The sequence below is a fragment of the Mus caroli genome, unplaced genomic scaffold (genome assembly GCF_978045245.1).
Source record: "Mus caroli unplaced genomic scaffold, Mus_caroli_1 scaffold_9, whole genome shotgun sequence".
NCBI lineage: Eukaryota > Metazoa > Chordata > Mammalia > Rodentia > Muridae > Mus > Mus caroli.
Window position 1 is genome coordinate 82,987,801 of NW_028227264.1, and position 20,069 is coordinate 83,007,869.

The window sequence follows — 20,069 nt, forward strand, 5'->3', positions numbered from 1 at the left end:
TGATAAAGATCTCACAGATGTGGCAGATATTTTCCAGGTAGCCACTGCTCACTAGTGTTCTAGGGGAGCTGTGACGGCAGAGGGAAGATTGCTTTGTTACAAGCGCTTTATGTTTTGAGGAAAAGTAAAGCCATTTCTCCGCCCCTTGTTGCTTTGTGTTTGACTTAGGGTTAGCCTCTTGGAAGATTCAATGTTTCCACTCCAAACTGTGCACATCGCTTCTAGTGAGCACTGTGCCAGGGCTAAGGACCAATGGAGGGGATTCTCGTACTTAAAGAACTCGTAAGAAAAGCCCTCAGGAGGCATACATGGACTTGTGTTCTCACCAAGAGACAGTTTACCTGAGGCTCATGTTCAGGAGCTGAGAAGAAATTCTCTTTGTAATTCTTGAAATGCCTGTCATAGCATCTAAATTTAGCTGATTTTGTTAGCTTAATTGTTTTTCTGTATTTATCTCTTTTTAGACTCTGAACTTTGTAGAACATTCTATAAGTTGCAAAGAGAAGTTGAATAAAAAAAACAAACTAGGAGCTGCATTTACTGACGATGGTTTTGCCATGGGTGAGCGCAATAGAACTATTTTGCCATCAATTTGTGTTTCCCTTAAAATGGGCTCTTAAAAAAATTGCTTGAAAATGGGTTTATGTGCCTTATAGTAGATTATTTTTCCCAGCAGCGCCTGCTACCAGTGCGAGCTTTTAAACGCGGCCTTTCTGTCATCTAGGCTGTCATGGACCCCACCACGGAGCTTACTGTCTGTCTGATTTCCCCTTCCCTTGGGCTTGCCCTAATCTTAACAGTTAGTTTCCTTGGTGCCTCTGTAATGTCCTCTTTTCTGTCAGTCAGCTTTGGAAGTTTGTATCATGAATAAGCTCCCCCCCCCCCCCCCCGTTTTCTGGTGATGTCTATGATTGTGTTATTTTATTTTTATTTTTTTCTTTAGTTTTTTAATACTTTCCACTTATTTTTTTAAAGCAGAATCAGAGAGGTTGTGGTTAACATTATCATTTTTGTTGAGAAATGTGACTTGAAAGTGTTGCTTCAGGTGCCTAGCCTGGTGCGTGGAGCTGTGGATGCAGGGGAAGAAGCATTTCTGTACTCACTGTGATTCACATTTTGCTTTTGCTGACTGTAGGTGTGGCTTATACCTTAAAGCTTTTGGATCAGTACCAAGAGTTTGATTCACTTCATTGGTTCCAGTCTGTTAGAGAAAAATACATAAAGGAGATCAGAGCAGTTGCTAAGCAACAGAACGTGCAGTCAACTAGTCAAGATGAAAAACTACTCCAAACCATGAACCTTACTCAGAAGCGACTGGAGGTCTATTTACAGGTAGTGGATCCAAGTACCCTCCGACTAACTTTAGTGTGTATTACACTCAATACCCAAAGCCGTATGGCAAGTGAGATAGTAGCAGTAAAAAGAACATGTATTAGAATTGATAGTTGGAATCCATTGATCATAAGAAAATTAGATTGGGGTAGGCAAGATGGTCACTGGATAAGCTGCCCTAGGACTGGATCAGACCCCCAGACCCGTGTAGAAGCCGGGGAGGTATAGTTGCCTGAACTCCTAGTACCTAGAAGGCAGATGCAGGAAGTGCCTTCCAGCAAGCTGGCTAGCTAGTCTACCCAGAGTCAGTGATAGACCACGCCTCAACACACAAGTGGAGAGTAGCCTAGGAGGATACACCTCCATACACACACCCACATGCATGGATATCCAGCCACACAGGTAAACGTGCATGTACACACACCAAGCCCATGTTTCCCCATAACTAATTTTCTTTTTATTTCAAATTTTCTCATGTAGGAATTTGAGCTGCTCTATTTCTCCTTGAGCAGTGCAAGAATATTCTTCAGAGCAGACAAGACTGCAGCTGAAGAGAACCAAGAAAAGAAAGAGAAGGAAGGTCAGTGCGTGGTGTCAGCATACAAAGACCCCAAGTCTTGACAGTATACATGAGTGTCCCACTGTCTTGTTAGGTGTCTCATTTACTTAATCTTCTGGAAAACAATACAGCCCTAGCAACGTGTGGGTCCCATGAGATAGAGAAGAAAGGTCCTGTAACAGAAACAAGTTTAACAAGCCGATTCTTCTGTGATGTTGAGGAAACGGGAGGAAGGGAGCTGATGGACTGCAGCTGGAGACGGCTGTGCAGAGCAGGCGATTGGGACAGCAGTGGGCTGAGGAGGTGTCCCTTCCGGGGCTCCTGAGGGCGTGATAAACAGCATCCACTGTCTGCACGGTGAGCTCCCGGAGCATCGTGCGGCAGTGCTGTGCCTGATCGTTGTTTCCATCTGAGCCACAAGGACAGCCTTGTGCCTACTCTGGTGGGGTGAAGGAACCGCACACACCTTATTCTTTGTAGAGGAGCCTTGCGCAGCATCATAGTTCATGTCTCCATTCCTAGCAGACTGGACATGGAAGATGATTGTCTTCTCTGAGGAATAAATAGATGGTTCCTGTCTGTCTCTCATGGGAATCATGACATTTAGTTACAGGAACTAGGTGATGTTTAGTTTTATGGGGTTTTTTTCTTGTTTTTCTCATCTCTGTGTCATGATTTTTTCATAAATTGAGATGTATAATATTTTCAGAAAATAAGGTGGTACTTAAAATGTTTTTTATTTTAAAGTACCCCTCTCCATCTTTGTCACGAGTGGAGCAGTTCATGTGGGTAGACACTTAAGGGAAGTAGTTATTCTTGTCAGTGTTGCATACGTTAATGTTACTCTCCAGGTTAGGTATTAGAAGCATATCCAGGTATCTTTAAATCTGGACACTTAGTGTATTTAAGCCATAACTTGTCCATACTGTTGTTTGAGTTCTTGTTCAAAATAACGTATCCCGGCAGATGCATCTGAACTGTGAGCTGGGACCATGTAAACTGACAGTTGTGGCTTTGAGTTTGCTAAGGCATCTATCTCATGGCACAGCAGTCTGAGCAGATGGCAGGTGGGCTATGGAGCTGCTCTGGGGCCTGCAGCATGAAGACAGTAGGAGCCTCCCTGGCCTTCGGGCTCATGCTGTGGCACTCTCTTGTCTTGTTCTTCAGGGACTCTTGATGGTGTGACTCATGTGCCTCGTCAGTCTTCTTTTTAAGACTGTTGGGCTGCAATTTGCTTATGATGAGAGTTGCTTAAATTAGTTACATTAGTTAAATAACTGACATCTGCTCAGGTATGATATATGCACATGACAGTTTGCACAAAGTGCCAAGGATTTGTTGGCACAAATAATAAAATGCTGTTTTTAAAAAAAACTATAGCCAAGTAGTGATGGCTCACACTTTTAATCCCAGCACTCAGTGGCAGAAGTAGGAGGCTCTCTGAGTGAGCTGGGTGCAGTGGCTCATGCCTGTAAACTCAGTATTTCAGGGCTGACACAGGAAGATCACTGAGTTCAAGGCCACCCTGGGCTCTACATTTGAGCTCTAGACCAGGCTGGCTTGCAGAGCCTTGGAAAATAAAATGAGGAGCTGGGAGACTATTCAGAGGGAAATGCTTAGAGAACTTGAGTTCGGGTCTCCAGCATGCATGTAAAATCCAGGCATGTCTGCAAGCCCAGCCCACCCATGGGGACTCACTGGCCACCCTGTATAGCTAAACAGAGAGCCCCAAGGTCTATTAGAGTCCCTGCTTCATGGCGCAGGAGAGCTGTCTCCATAGTTAAACGCACTGGCTGCTCTTCCAGATAACCTGGGTTTGGGTTCACTTCCCAGCACCTGCATGGCAGTTCACAACCATCTAACTCCAGTTCCAGGGGATCTCATGCCTTCTTCTGGCCTCTGTGCACCTGCCATACATTTATTTAGGCAAGTACCCATACCCATAAAATTAAAAAGTTAAATTTAAAAAATGAGGAGAATGATAGGGGTACTCAGCCAGTATTTGTTATCTGGCTTCTTCCAGGTGTGAGTGTGTGCATGCATTCACATACATGTGTAACGTACACCTATACCACACACACAAAGGAAGTAAAGGAAGTACTCAGTACTGCTGGCTAGGTACTCATCTGGGCTATTCAGACTCTCATTCTAGCTGCATTTCCATCAGTAATGGCAGTACATCACAAAGGTGATTTCCTGTGTGATCCAGATGGATGGAAGATTTCTCTACATACTTAAAAGTAAACTAGTATAATTTGTGATGTTTGGAAAACGTTTTACAGATACAACTTTTTAACTGACATTTGGTACTATAGCTTTTCTCATATTTATTATCTTAAAGTTGACATAAATTTTCTGTTGATGTTTGTACTTGTGCTTTCAGAAGAAACTAAGACAAGCAATGGAGATGGACCCGAGAGCACTGTGTCTGCAGATCCTGTAGTGAAATGATGGTGTGCAGTCATCAGACGTATCATGATGCTTTTCCAGAGACATGGATGCTATGGCGTGCTCGATAAGTTGTCATTCCCAGGTCACACCTATGGAGACTGTACGGCAGTGCTCTGGAGTCAAGCCCACTTTATTTCTGATGCTCTAGCTTTCAAGGGCTGAAAAGCAAACGGTAAGACTGGATCTTTGGAGTGTAGGCTGAAGGTGCCCCTGCGAAACTCTGCCATGAAGCTGGCGAAGGGCAAGTCCAGATCCCTAACCCATCGCCTCCCTTCCCTGTACTCTGTGTGTGTTTGTAATTTGTCTGTGTCTTTGATTCATGTTGATCTCAAGTCATGGGAAAGTCAGTGCATATGCGGTACACAGCCAGTAAATACGCAGTTAAAGAGTTGAGCCTGAAAGTCATGAAGCATCTGTATCAGAGGCTGTGAGGATGCTAGACATGAGCAGACTGCGACTGCCTGTGCACAGCGTGGCCAGCTGCTGATCCTTCTGTGTGCTTGGACTCCACGGGACGCACAGGAGCTGCTGATGTCTTTGGTGAGACATTTTATAATAGTTTACATTGCTTTGGGAACATTTATCCTCCAACAATTGCTTTAAATTTAAGATTTAATACTCAAAGAAAACTCAGATTAAGCCATAGACGGGATCCCACTTGAAGTTTCACTAGGTTTGAAGGCACTCTGTGATACTAGGGAAGAAAAGAATGAATTATCTACATCCAAACTCAGGTTTCTTTATTACTTTCAATTGAAATCTTGGTGGCAGTTTAGACAGAATTTTACTTTAAATCAAGTATAATCTAAGATAGAAGAGTAGATAATAACTGCACTATGACAGGTGTTCAGTAATATACCACTGTGAGAATGAAGCTAGTAAATCACTTACTGATTTTTTCAACGAATGAAAGACTTTGAGCAAATTTAGTTCCCAACAAGCTACTAGCTTTATTTTTGTAAAGGTGTGCTAGTTGATAGTTAAGTGGATTAATCATGGCCTTTTTGAACGTATTACTAAAATGATGCCTTTGGGATGAAAAGGAAGGTTTAGAACTTTAAATACAGTACAGACCTTGTTTTGGGATTGCTTGTTTTCTATTGCATTTACCTGCTTAATCATTTCTTTGGATACATCTTGCATGTAATCCTAACACTAGAATTCTGACATTCTTCCTTGGTTCCCGCTTTTGGAGTGGAGATACAGTGCCCAACCTAGACTCAGTGGTTACGGTCAGGGTAACTGTCTCAGCCCAAGCTAAATACTTTGACTGTTAAGTCAGAAGAAACAGAATAGATTGGAAATGGTTTTTATTATATAAACATGGCTTATAGAATTATGAACAAAGGATGGATTAAAGGCATTTAATGTTTGTAATTGATACTAACTGTAGAGATGGCCCTAAAGCATGCTGCATAATTAATAATTTATATTTTCATTATTATAAATGTTTATATTAATGATACTGGATTTGATTATATCAAATTAGTCACCATTTTATAGTACCAATATTTCTGTCTTTTTCTTAAAAATGTTCTTTGTTTAATTATTCCTGAACATGAGAGTTCACATATTCCTTGGACACTTAAAATGGGAAGTGACAGATAACTGTTTTAACTTTAGTTAAAAATAATGTCACTGTAGTCTGGATAAATTATAATAAGTTCATGTATTTGAAATAAAGTCTTTGACGAGAGAAGTATTTAAATGGTATTAAACTGCTGAGCAGCAGGGCTTCAGTATGTTCACACCTGGCTTACTGTATACGTTAGATGATGGCTTTCTTTTGCTAACAATATTTTTTCAGAAATATTGTAATTTAAATATTAACATGAGTGTTTTGTTGTAAATTCACAGAAAACTTAATGATGTTCAAATTCTCAGGAATTAAGAACTAACCATAACATTGTCAGTTCTGATTAAATTTTGTAAAAGACAGCAAGTTTGTTATCTCACTTGAGTGGGGTTCTCCTTTCCCTTGGCTCAAATAGAATACAAGACGTATAATAAAGCATTAATAAATATAATTTCAAAACTGTCCTTCCATTGGATGCTTATGGTCAGAATTGAATGTTGTCAGCCAGTGGGTTTTCAATGTGCTTTTGCTGCTGTGTGGAATTGTGGATTGAACTAGATAGTTGTCTGCTCCTTGACCCAGTAGTACTTGTTAATCTCTCTTAGGTTCCCTTCCATACATTATGTGTGATCTCTTTTAAAGAAATAAATATATCACCAGGTGGGTGGTGTATGCCTTTAATCTCAGCATTAGGGAGGCAAAGGTCTGAGAGCATCTCTGAGAGCTCAAGGCCAGCCTGTTCTACAAGGTGAGTTCCAGGACAGCCAGGGCTGTGACACAGAAAAACCCTGTCTCAAAAAAACGAAGAAACCAAAACCAAACACACAAACAAAAAGGAAATAAACATATGCACCTAGACAAAAACAAGCATGAATTGGGAATGAATGTTTATGTATCATAGATAAAGAATTTTCTTGATCATTCACAGGTCGCTACTCTTAAGACCCAGCGTGAAGCTACTTCCTTTCCTACTCCTGGAAAGGGAGCCTGGGTTTCTGTGACATGTTAGAATTAGCCATTGTTCCTGTTTACAAATAGGACCTGTTTTGAAATTGTAATAAATAAGGTTTTTATTTTTCCCTTAGAGCGAGTCTTACTTACTGTAGCTCAGGCTGGCCTGAGACTTAGAGTTGCTTTTTGGCCTCTCACATACAGTTATGCAGCTTACTTAGCATTACACTGATAAAATGGAGGCGTGGGCATACCGCCACACGTGTTCCTCACGCTGGGCTGCCGGGTGGAGTAATTCCCTTACAGCATTTGTGACAGACATTTCAGACTGTAGTCCTTTTTTTTTTTTTTTGCTGAATGTTTTTGTTTTGAAACCAAGGCCTTGCAACATTAGGAACAATTTAATAGAATTGTAAAATCTCAAATGAAAGAATGCTAGAACAAGAAGAAATCTGTAGACATGAAGCAAAGTCATGGCACTATGTAGGTGATGATAGCAAAGTTAGAGTTCAGCTCATAAATAAACATGGAGTTACATATAAAAAAGGTAAGTCGATGGATTCACCCTGTTTTAGTGCAGTGGGTTTTTTTTACCACTTTGCCTCTTGGGAATCTCCAGTTCCCATCAGTGAAAGTATACCCAAGAATACAGATGAGATTTATCTTCCAGTTCATACAAATATTTCATAATTTTGCATATGTTTAAGAACTATATAAACATATTTATAGATATGTATGTAGTAAAATATTTTTAGTAATGCTATTAAGGTGAAGGGCATTAAAACATTTATAAGCATGACCTATATAAAAAGCATTATTAATGTATTTAATCCTTGGAAAATTTGTACAAAAGGTAAGCACTAAAAATTACTTACCTCTGATATCTGAATGCCTTCAAAATTAATACATTGAGAACATTTGGAGATTACTTTGTGTCTGAGGTTATGTAGATATCACATGGTAAGTGGTTAAAAGTGTAGACTTTGGAGCAAAATGGATTCAAATGTCAGCTTGCCTAGAAGCAGGTTCCTGACCCTGTCTGGGCTCCATGTGCACCAGTAGAAGTTGGAATGATATAGTAGTATTTAGATCAAAGGCTTCTAAGGACTATGTTTTTTTATAAAGCATTCTCTATATAAAGAGGTAGTCCTTTAGAGCTAGGCATGATGACATATACCATATTCTATATTCTAGTGTTATGGAGAAAAACTAGGGGGAATCTTGAGTTTGAGGTCAGTCTGGGCTAGATGGTGAGACTGTATCTCAAAAAAGGAAGAAACACTACTCAGTACTTACAGAGGTTTCGTTCCTGTGTGTACACTGCTGTTAATATTAACTACTGTAATGTTTAGGTTGTTACCTCTCTTTCCATTGGTAGAAATACATTGGGTGTATAAGTGTGGTTGTTACTAATCTCTGGTAGTGGCTCAGCTAGTTGTTGACAGTGTAGTACTATTCCCATTATCATTAAGGTGTTTGTATGTTGGGAGGAAGGATTAGAACACCTATGAACACTATTTGTGTAGGAATTATTTAAAAGTATTTAATCCTTGTAGAATCTGCATAAAAGCTAACCTTAAGGCAGTCAGAAGGTGAAGGCTAGCCCATACTGGGAATGGAAGTTGGCAGCTAGCTGGCTTCTCATAAGGTCCTTCTCATCTTTCAGTTGGACACATGGTATGGTAATCTTTCAGAGCTTTTCATGCATTACCATGAAGTTGCGACAAAGAACCAAGCCACCCACTGCTTTTGGCTTAGATGGTATGGGGTGAGACTCGGTCCTTAGAAGTCCCTAAGGCTGCTCCACCTCCTGTGGGATCTGGTGGTAATCAGTTCCTGCTTCTAACAGTTGTTTTCTCCAGTAATAAAATTCAGTTAATAGAAATGATCTATTCTGATTTTATGCCTTTAAAAATGGAGTATTCTGAAGTTCTTCCATGTTGATTCACCGCTGCAGTAGACTAAGCTTTCCTTCTCTCATAACTGGTTACATGCACGCCAGTGTTTTCTTCTGTCTGGTACAGTAAAGTCATTTTCATTCATGTCTTGGGGCATGGGTGCTGGGACAGGCGCACGTGGAGCTGATCCCGTGGGTAAGCAAGATCCACTGCTTTATGCCTGCCATCTACTGTGTGTATGTAGCTTTCCCTTCTTGGTTGAGACTGGGCATGTTTGTTTCCAAGCCCAGTAACCTATGAAATTCTCTCATGACTTTATATCTTACAGTCTTTCTTCTCCATATTTAGGTGCTGGCCCTGCCCTTGGTTGTGTCTTTGCTCCGTTTATGTTTTCATTCTGTCACGGTTGTCGTTGGATGTCTTAGTGCAGTCCTTTTAGGTTTACCTCAGGGCTTGCATGGCTTGTTTTATTTTCACCAGTCTGTGTAGTGCTTTAGTGGGTACTGCTGTGGATGGTACTAGGGATTGAACTCAGGGACTTGTTCATGGAGGACAGGTGCTGTGCCTCTGAGCCACAGCCCCGCTTTGGTGTTTTACTTCTCAACTGAGTTATCACTGAGTTTTGTCTATTTGACCCCTCACTGAAAAGCTGTAAAAAAGGAAGTTTAAATGCATATATCAAAGGGGTAGGTCCTTCTAACAGATCTTATGTGGTTACCCTAGTTTGGGGTGGTAAAGGATTTTTTGTGTCTTGTTTTGTGACATATGCATGAGTAAGTGTGTGGGCACCGAGGCTAATGTTGGGTGTCTTCCTCTGTTGCTAACTAAATGGACCTAGTGATAACTGGACTGAGACTGGATGGCTAGCAAGCTCATCTAAGGTCCTTTGACTTACACAGCAAGCACGTTACCCACAGAGCCAGCTTTCCAGCCCCTATGTTTTTCAAGACAAGATTTTGTTGTTTAGCCCAGGCTGGCCTTGAACTCATCCATCAGCTGAGTGTTGAAAATGTAGCTATGTCACTGTCACTGATACTCAGGCCTGATGACACCTGTACCTCTAGCACTCAGAAGCAAGACTGCAAGGCCAATCTGGTCCACATACAAAGACTAGTTTCCTTCTAAGGGTGGTCTATAAACTAACCACAATAAGCAGTTTGAGATGAAACAGTTTTTATTGCTAAATTATTACAAAGACAGGTTGTTGAAGATGGTTACAATTAATTTATGCTGCATGATTTCAAGACTTTACTTCATAATTAGGGGTTGGAGATTGGTCCAGGACCCCAGGAACCAGAAACATCAAGGTAGAAACCAGAACTTCAAACACAGCCCCACAGCCAGCTGAGCTTCAAGTGAGTTTTAAATTAATTGGTCCCTTTGAGGAAGGTCTGGCTCAGAAGAAGCAGGAACTAGTAGAACTGTCCCTTGCTCACAGTGAGTAGCCAGAGAAAGCAGCCACATCTAAGAGGACCTGAAGCTTTTGAATGAAAGCTGGTTCAGAAAGGTTCTGTTGTGAAGGCTTTGCTGTCTGCTAGTGTTTGAGACCAAATTGCATAGCAGTGCCATGAGGTCCAGGCATGAGACCATCAGGTTATAAATATATAATCTTCAGAATGACAGGCACTTAAAACTAAGTAAAATACAAAAATAGATCATATTAATAGGAACTATTTAGTATTTAACAAATTGTAAATCCAGGGTTTTACCATTTATAAAAGGATCCTAGGAACTGAAGTGCTGCTATCCAAATAAAGTGAACAATGCATTTTTATAGCTCTCGTTCTGGGTACCCAACAGTCTGAAGCGAAGACTTACCACAAAGCACCTAAAATAGCATTTGTAGAGTGTAGGCACGCTCTCACCCATTTCTTACTGTCTCCCTCCCAAGTTTCTGTGCCAGGGCATCCAAGGGTACACTCCGCACGTGATTGTTGGTGTTCTAAATTCAGGTCACTGTGCCTGTACGGCAGAGAAGTTGAAAACTGCTTAAGGAGGTGGCTCTCCTTCCCACGTGCTCTGACCCCCGATGCCCAAGTGAGTTATGCTTCAGATTCTGCGCCTCTGTTTTCACTTGGACTTCCGCCAGTGTCATCTGCTTGATCGTTTAACAGTACATACTTTCCATCATTGGTTAGTGGTACAGACAGCATTAATCGAGCCAGTGCTTCTGGATCCTGAAGTTAAGAGAGTTTAAGAGAGAGGGGAGAAAGAAAAAGCTTAAGATGCACTTGAACCTCTGGCTTGGCTTTCAGTGCTGTGTGCTGTAGCCCCATTCCTTCTAACTCTAGTCTGTGCTGTCATCTAAAGACGCGAGGATTACATCTAGATTCCCAGGGGCTTTCCTCTGGGCAATGCATGCCTCCTCCAGGGTCCACATGGCAACACAAAGCTTCACAGAACTTGCCTTGTATATCTTTAAAGCCACTTGGAGTAGGCAGAAGCTGTGCAGGAGCGCACTCTACTGCCCTCACCCTGCTCACGGTTGTTCTTGCACAGCAGACTGCTATAAGCAGGCGTGCATACTTCTCACCTAGACCCTTGCCTGCTGTCTACTCGGCAGCACTTCCCGCTGTCCAGGCTTACATCAATCACCTAACGGCTTTTTAGGTGAATGGAAGACTGCAAACTGTTGAGTAACATAGAGGTCTCCGTCTCTGCTCATATCTAGTAAGCGCCTGGTTGGTGGTTGTCAGGGCTGCTGCCTGTCACCAGCCTCTGGGGACTGGGTGCTAGTGCAGATGAATTAAGTATTGTGTCTTAGTTTGAAAGAGAAGAACCCTAGCCAGTTTGGATACAAGCGAGAGAATTAGTAAAGTGATGCTGCAGCAGTGCTGTGAAGAAGAAAGGCATTACCAGACAGTCACCTGAGCCGGAGCACAGACCACAGCACGGGGGTGGGGTGGGAGGGTTGTTTTTGTTTTAGGGTGCTTTTTTTTTCTGAATATTACTGTGTCTACAAATGTCTTGGTTACTGAACCAGCCCTAAAATGCATCTTACCTTTTGGACCTCAATAATTTCTTTCCCCAAATTAATAGCATAGCATATCTGTAAAAGACAAGAAAATAGTGTTTAGCAAAGATAGGAAGAAGTAAACAATTGTAGAAAACAGTATGTTCCAAGGAGCACAGTGAGCCCTCTGTCTGCTCACACCCAGACGGGAAGACAGGGTCTGCTGCAGGAGCCTCGTTCAGTGGTGCTGTTATGACAACAGAAATATCCCAGGTAGTGGAAGACCCAAGTAACCCGCTGTTTGCAGTTCTTAGCGGGACGCCTTCCCCCACGTGTTCATATACACCGTGGTAAAACAAATACTTAATGACAGGGCTGGTTTTGATGAATCTGAAGGACCAGCTGAGGTCAGTGCTTGTCATACAAAGGAACACTTTTGATGCTCTTTCCTTGGCTTCCTCTGAGACTGTTTTTCTATTTCTCTTTCTACTTTGCTTTAATTTCTTTAAAACTGGTTCTCAACCTGTGGGTCACGACCTCTTTGGAGCTTAACTAATAACCCTTTCACGGGGGTCACCTAAGACCATCAGAAACAGATATTTACATTACAGTTCATAACAGCAAAATGATCGTTAGGAAGTAGCAATGAAAGTACTTTCATGGTTCAAAGTCACCATAGCAATCATTAGGAAGGTTGAGAACCACGGCCTTAAAAGAGCAAATTAGAATGATTTTTAACATTTCATGATATCAAACAATTCTATCTAGTTACTAGGGCTGTTCCCTTTCAGTGAGGCCTTCTTAGAGGGTATTACTGTCTGAATGTCTGGATGGAGGCATGAACAATTAGCCAGGTATTCGGATGGACAGTGAAACCCCAGGCCCATGGAGAACAGCCTTACTGAGGTACAGGCAAATACCTTTTCTCCTTCTGAGTTGCTTTCAAAAATGTATGTGCTCAGAGACTCTTCTCCTGTGGACTCTGGCACCCGGATGACAAAGCCAACCAGTCTTTTGTTTTCTTGATGAGCAGCAAACTGTGTGACACTGGTAAGCTCAAACTTTTTGGAGAGAGTTTAGGGGAAAGACAGGACGGGACAGAATGAATAATTACATAACTGGAATTTAAAAAACAACAACATTGTTTTCTATGGCAAAGTTGAGGATGTACTATATATGGGGATGGGATAGTCATGGGACTTGGAAAGTTATCTTGTGCCTAGGATGGTCTCCAGGGGCAGAGGTATGATTATGAACATTAAGATGTATCAGGTACTTACACAGGCCCTTGACACTTGAGTCTGAGGATCTATCAACCTGAAATTGTAAGAGACTCATTACCATACACATGTTGTTCATAGGAGTTAAATCCCACAAATATCCCATGTATGAAGAGTAAGGCCTGCTTGAGGGAAAGATAAGACAGTCCCGTGTGGAGCTAAACAAAGAATTCTCAACCGAGGAATACCGAAGGGCTGAGAAGCACTTGAAAAAATGTTCAACATCCTTAATCATCAGGGAAATGCAAGTCAAAACAACCCTGAGGTTCCACTTCACACCAGTCAGAATGGCTAGGATCAAAAATAAAGGTGACAGCAGATGCTGGCGAGGATGTGGAGAAAGAGGAACACTCCTCCATTGTTGGTGGGATTGCTTGTACAACCACTCTGGAAATCAGTCTGGCGGTTCCTCAGAAAATTGGACATAGTACTACCTGAGGATCCAGCAATACCTCTCCTGGGCATATATCCAGAAGATGTCCCAACCGGTAAGAAAGACACATGCTCCACTATGTTCATAGCAGCCTTATTTATAATAGCCAGAAGCTGGAAAGAACCCAGATGTCCCTCAACAGAGGAATGGATATAGAAAATGTGGTACATTTACACTATGGAGTACTACTCAGCTATTAAAAACAATGAATTTATGAAATTCTTGGGCAAATGGATATATCTGGAGGATATCATCCTGAGTGAGGTCACCCAATCACAAAAGAAGTCACTTGATATGCACTCACTGATAAGTGGATATTAGCCCAGAAACCTAGAATACCCAAGATACAACTTCCAAAACACAAGAAAATCAAGAAGGAAGACCAATGCGTGGATACTTCATTCCTCCCTAGAATAGGGAATAAAATATCCATGGAAGGAGTTGCAGAGACAAAGTTTAGAGCTGAGACAAAAGGATGGACCATCCCAGAGACTTCCCCACCCAGGGGTCCATCCCATAATCAGCCACCAAACGCAGACACTATTGTATACGCCAGCAAGATTTTGCTGAAAGGATCCTGATATAGCTGTCTCTTGTGAGGCTATGCCAGTGCCTGGCAAATACAGAAGTGGATGCTCACAGTCATCTATAGGATGGAACAGTTAGAAATACCATGACACCAGATAAAACATATCTGCCCAACTAAGCAGGCAGCATGTGTTGTGTGGCTGCAGAATGGACTGTAACACCCTGTGCCTAGAGCCTGACCGCCCTCCCAGGCTCCTGCCTAGCTGCACATGGATGCTGCATGGCTTCGTAGATTCGTGTTCTCTGTTGCTGTTTTCTAAAAACTATATTCTGAGATGACAAGATGACTGCATAGCAGTGGCATCACTGGGGACAGTCCAGGTTTGGACATTGCTAACCTGGAAACTAAGGTTAGAAATATGTAGATAATGAAACCACAGTGAAAATTCCACACCATGAAACTTTGTTTCTGGTGAAAAATTATTAAAAATAATTTGTAGAGTAACTGTGTATGTATAAGGTACAAATGAAACAGATTTTATGTGTAAAATTGGGTCCCATCTCCAAGATATCTCATTTTGTGTGTGTGTGTGTGTGTGTGTGTGTGTGTGTATGTATGTATGTATGTATACATGCATGTAAAATTATTTGAAAAAGAAGAGAAACAAAAAACAAAGTCAGGAAGAGTGCTGGTCCAAGCATTTCAGGTCAAGACTAATCTCTATTCACTGATAACAGGGATCTGAAGACAGGTTCCTGCTGGCTTCAGTCCTCTCGACCCCATCTTCCATGTGCTGGGATTGCATACATGCATTACCACACCCAATCCAGCTCTGGGTCAGAATGTACCTTTTATTCTATATATCAAAATGCAGAAAGGATTTTAACATTCCAGATGGGTAAGCAGGGAGGAATGAGAGTCTGAAGGGAACTGAATGTACCTCAGAGTCTGACTGGTGACCACGAGATGGGATTCCGTCATGCGGAAGATGTTGTGAATAGCTCGAGCAGCCAGTACTTGTCTCATTGCCTCATAAATCACTTCAGTTGTGCTGTCTGTCTTAACTGCCATTGATCCCAAAAACCGAACGATGAACATCTGCTGCAGAAGAGAATCTGCAAGAGAACATGCTGCCCTCAGCATCACGTGAACGCAGTGTGCTACCAACATCAAGAGCCTGCGTACAGGTGAAGACTTGGGCTGGCTTTCTATGGCTTTAACAAGCCCAGCGTTACAAAAGCTCTGACCCCTTACTGTCTGTATTTGTCTATGCAGCTTCAACAGACTCACCCTTGTTTTTCCAGCTACAAAATGCTGAGTGGTGACAGATGAACATCCTGTCACTCAGTCTCAGTGAGCCTTTCCTACTACCTCTCAGAAATTTGTGGGCCATTGAATAGTTATGAGAAATAAGATGTAATACTGGGCCACATTTGATCCATACATATTTTTATTACCACAGAGACAAAGTTACATCCTATAAATGAATGGAAAGATTGCTAATTTGTATTTATGTGTCTTTGGGACACCCTACCCTCAAGTGTTCAGAGTGGAGCCAAGGCATTGTGCGCTATTAAGCAAGTGTCCTACTCCTGGGCTACATCCCCAGCTCTCAGAAGTTGCACAGGCTGGCCTTGGACTTATGCTGTAGTCCAAAAAAGTCCTAAGCTCAGGACTTTTTTTTAAAAGCTATTTTTTCCTTATTTGTTATTGACTGATTGATTTACCAGGACATTTTCTTAAAGCTAACTTTTCCTTCCTTCCTCCCTCCCTCCCTTCCTGATGGTGTTTTGCCTCCGTGTATGTCAGTGTACCACATGCATGCAGTGCCCTTGGCGGCCAGAACAGAATATCTGTTCTCCTGGGACTGAAATGATGGCTTACTGTCAGCACCACGTGGGTACTGAACCCAGGTCTTTTGCGAGAACCACCAGTCCACTTAACCACTGAGCCATCTCCATACCTACCCACTCTCCCCTTGCTTACCCCCAACAGCTGGTACTACAGGCATTTGCCATAGGCCAGGCTCAGTGGGGGCATAGTCTAACAGTACTGAGCAACAACTGAAAGATGATTAGAAGACCCCCATCCTTGTTTACAAAACTAACATGCTAAAAACATGCTATACGTGGTCTTTTTAAAAATTTTTTCTTTCAAGACTGGTTTCTCTATGTGGCCCTGGCTAGCCTGGACTTGACTTTGAACTCAGAGATCTGCCTGCCTCTGCCTCCTGAGTGCTGGGATTAAAGGTGAGTGCCACCATGCCCAGGTCTGGAGTTAGTTTTACATAAATAGTTTTATTTGAGGCAGGATCCTGCCACATAGACTAGGTTGGTCTTGAACTCAGTGACTCCTGTCTCAGTCTTTTCAGTTCTGGGATTATCTTGCAAGTGCTTCAAATTACTGAAATTGTCCTGACTTGGATTTCAAAATCTGCTTCATAGCATTAGGTCTTGAATGCAGTGACCCTTCTGTCTCAGCCTCCCTAATGATGGGATTATAGATGTCTTCTATGACTTCAGCTAGGCATGGCCCAACACACCCAGCTGAATCTGAAATACTTGTGTGGACTATGCAAAGTCATCGAGGTACTTGGTGCTGTGCAGAGTCATTTCTAAAGCATAGTCTGTTAGTAAAACAAAAACTTAGTTTAGCCAAATCCTTTTTAAAGGTTTATTTTTGTTTATGTCTATAAGGTTTTTCTTATATGTATATGTGTATGTATATGTATGTGCCATGTGTGCCTGTGGAAGCCAAACAGTGTCAGATCTGAACTGGAGCTAAGGCAGTTAGTTATAAGCAGCTATACAGGTACTGGTAAGCAAACCCAACTTGCAGTCGGTCCTCTGCAAGAACACTAGATGCTCTTAACTGCTGAGTTTTTTCTCTAGCAATGTTCAAGTAGATTTAAAGTAATTTTTTAAGTTTCTGTGCACCTTGAGTGCCTGGTACATGTAAAGGCTGGAGGAGGGCGTGGGCGGGGTCCTCGGGTGCTGGTTGTGAGCTGCCATGTGGGTCATGGGAACTGAGAGCAACCCTGGGCCTCTCTATGAGCAGCAAACAACCCCTGAGAAACGACCCCTGAGAAGGACTCTTGGCTCCTGTAAACGCTTAAGTACTATTAAACTTGAGGGGAGTCATTAGAAAGAGTTTCATCCTAGAAACAATGTGAGATTCCCTTCAAGAAGCCATATTAGAGATCTTGCAAATGCTTCAAATTACTGAAATTGTCCTGGCTCGGACCTCAACATCTGCTTCATTGAATTCAGTGATCCTTCTGTCTCAGCCTCCTTAATGATGGGATTATAGATGTCTTCTGTCACTTCAGCTACCATGATTCCACTTTAATTATGATCATTTTTTCCTCTGAAAAATCTGCTCTATAGAAATCTAATAACAAATTAGATTTGATAGTGCCTCTGGGCAGGAGCTTCAAAAAGGGCACGGTCTGGCTAAAGCTAAAATAGCCTTCCTTTTTTGTCCAAGTTTTCACAGAACACGCTGGAGGGTCACGTCTGAGTTCTTACCTCTACCTTAGCTTTAGTACATGACTTCTCACCTTCAGGACCCTCTTCACTTGTACAGGCCAAAGAGAGCATGAGACTGGGCACTTACCTTCTGCTTCAGGGAACGCATCATCCTCCGTCTCACCAAAAGGGTTGGTGCGCCTAGGGGAACAGCCAGAGGTCAGCAGTCCTGACAGCTGCAGCTGGCAAGATGCTTAGCACCTGAGCTCTTGGTCAGGAGGGTATCACAGTAGCAGTCTGGTGGTGAGTAAAGACACAGACAAACTGGCGTTCATTTCCCCAAGACTGCCACCTCAGGTATTACCTGCCACCCCTGTTCTGGTCAAGGAATTCTGTTGCCGGAAGTACAATATCAAACTGAATGGGTGTCCCAGGCACAATCAGTTCCTCTGTTTCAGGAATGCTGGCTGTTGCTTTGGGAACAATCTTGTCATCTTCTATGTCTGAATTTTTTATGTTTTGACTAAAATATAAAAAGGGAGAAAAACTTGATCAAATTTTGCACTTGTTTAATGCTGCTATGACTTTTACATATTGAAATACAAAGGAGCCTCCAACTGCTCTCAGCCCATTCTACAAATAAACCTTCCACAACTGCACGTCCTTGCTTAGAGCCATTCACTTCTTCATGCTATAGTCAGTCCCAGCATTCTGAGCAGTGCGTTAGGACTTACATACTAATTTCTCCCTTAGAGATGGGTTTTTAGGACTGAGGCTACAGCCAGCTCACACTGACACATAGTAGGTACTGAAGACATGCTAGCTGAGAAAACAAAACATCTGGACCTGACATTTCACTGCAACCCAGCTGTAATTTTCTGAAAGTCCCCTCCACTCACTAGACCACCACTTGAGAGAGAAAGCAAACACACCACGTGTTCCTGCTCCTGTGAGTTCCATCCCGACGCTTAGCCAATTCTCCTTGCACCGGCTCCGTTATACCATTGTGCCAGCATTCCTCTGTCCCTTCTCTGAATTCTCTGATACTTTTCAATAAGTCACAGTACTTGGTCCCCTGTGCCTCCTGAGCACTGCACTGTGGCCCATCTGCAGCTAGAGACAGCGCCTGTAAAAGTAGTGTGCTTGCACGGTGAGGAGCCTGTCCTACACTGTCCTGCTGCTTCTCTTGAGGACAGAATGCTGTCATTTAACTTTACCCTTTAAAAATCCTTTTTAAGGTACAGTGCAAACTTTGAAGGGCACTGAATGTCACAACATTTCCATTCCTTACACAGTCTGGACCACAAAAGCCCTCCAGAATCTTTTCACTTGGTATTTTTACATCAGCATTTTCTGGTTTCTCAAACATGTCCTAACTGAATACTTTATAGGGACTGCAATGGCTACTTGACAGACTTCTATGCAGTGTTGCCCCTTTCTCAATCCTTTGGCTGTACACTGCCTGTAATCCCTGAGCAGGAATCACCAAGGCTTTTTGCAATGACTCAAATCCATCTGGTGGCCTTACCTCTCGTTCTTTCTCACAGACCAATGCCAGGTGCCTAAACCCTGAGAAGCTACACAATCAGAGTTTCCTAAGGACTGCCTGCCTTCTGGGCTATTAAGTATTTGTAGGACATCTGATGGAGTCCTTTCTACCATGCCACTAAAAGACACAGAGTCTTGATTTTAATATGCCCCTTGATGCCATTAATGCAACAAAAAGGCAAACCTCTCCTACCTAATTAACCACTTGAAAACTCCCACTGAGATAAAATGTAGGAGCTCTAGAATACATCCTTAAGCAGTATTCAGAGGAAAAGCTGTGTGCATGGAAATGCTCAGCTAATGGAGATGGGAAAACCAGGTGTGGGCGAGGATACCTGTAACTCCAGCACTTGGGAGAATGAGGCTAGCCAGATGATCTGATGTGACTCTCCCCATAACCCCACTCCAACTAAGAGCAAACAGAAACCCCAAATAGTCAATGCTAATACATGACATAAGGCGTGTTATAAGAATTACAGAAATGCAGTAAAGTAAGTGGAAACCTGGATGCACTTGTGAACCTATGCGTGTGCAGAGAAGGCTGAGCCCAGACCATGGACACACAGAAGGTGACACAGCTACAGTACCATGATGCTCACACAGCTGCAGGAGGGTCTGTCGTGTGGCTATGGCCCTGGACAATCAGGTCTGAATACTGATTCCACCTCTCTCTGTGCTGTGAGTGTGGGCACATTACTACCTTTTCCGGCTATAACTATTGCGTCTGTTGCACAGGGTGCAGTGGAATCTGTGGAGGGTTGGTTGTGAGAACTCGGAAGAATTCACTTCAAATCTCTAATACAGCGTGGCTCCGCACAGGCTAATTTCTCCTCGTCCTTGCTTACCTGGAGCAGGAGCTTTCTTGTTTCTTCCCAAAGCTTGTAATTGGAGTCACCGCCTGAAGAGCCGTCTGATTCAACTTGATGGCTACTGCCTAAAGGTAAGCCACAGGAGACATGCTCAGTCCAGGAATGGATGCCTCCTTGCAGGAGGAGTGCAAGTGGTTAAGTTACCTCTGGGTTGTCCGTCAGGTAGATCTGCCTGGAGATGTTGTTTACTGCACATATCCACTGTGGAGGGCATTAGAAAGAA

At 42.6% G+C, this 20,069-nt stretch overlaps 2 protein-coding genes across 3 annotated transcripts in view; one reads left to right on the forward strand and one right to left on the reverse strand.

The window, feature by feature from the left end:
* Window positions 1-6,380, forward strand: part of Washc4 (WASH complex subunit 4) — a 51,975-nt gene extending 45,595 nt beyond the window's left edge. Inside the window, exons 30-33 of the mRNA XM_021175190.3 lie at window positions 465-561; window positions 1,136-1,332; window positions 1,813-1,912; window positions 4,275-6,380. Of these exons, the coding sequence (XP_021030849.1) occupies window positions 465-561; window positions 1,136-1,332; window positions 1,813-1,912; window positions 4,275-4,342 (462 nt within the window). The 3' untranslated portion in view covers window positions 4,343-6,380. The remainder of the gene's footprint in view (window positions 1-464; window positions 562-1,135; window positions 1,333-1,812; window positions 1,913-4,274) is intronic.
* A 3,543-nt stretch (window positions 6,381-9,923) lies between these two features.
* Appl2 (adaptor protein, phosphotyrosine interacting with PH domain and leucine zipper 2) overlaps window positions 9,924-20,069 on the reverse strand; it is a 47,962-nt gene continuing 37,816 nt past the window's right edge. For both annotated transcript variants that reach the window (XM_021175188.3, XM_085843066.1), the window contains 9 exons: window positions 19,991-20,047; window positions 19,823-19,911; window positions 17,794-17,952; window positions 17,578-17,630; window positions 14,903-15,077; window positions 13,001-13,037; window positions 12,641-12,781; window positions 11,769-11,816; window positions 9,924-10,944 (listed from right to left, as the gene is read on the reverse strand). In XM_021175188.3, the coding sequence (XP_021030847.1) occupies window positions 10,810-10,944; window positions 11,769-11,816; window positions 12,641-12,781; window positions 13,001-13,037; window positions 14,903-15,077; window positions 17,578-17,630; window positions 17,794-17,952; window positions 19,823-19,911; window positions 19,991-20,047 (894 nt within the window). In that variant the 3' untranslated portion in view covers window positions 9,924-10,809. The remainder of the gene's footprint in view (window positions 10,945-11,768; window positions 11,817-12,640; window positions 12,782-13,000; window positions 13,038-14,902; window positions 15,078-17,577; window positions 17,631-17,793; window positions 17,953-19,822; window positions 19,912-19,990; window positions 20,048-20,069) is intronic.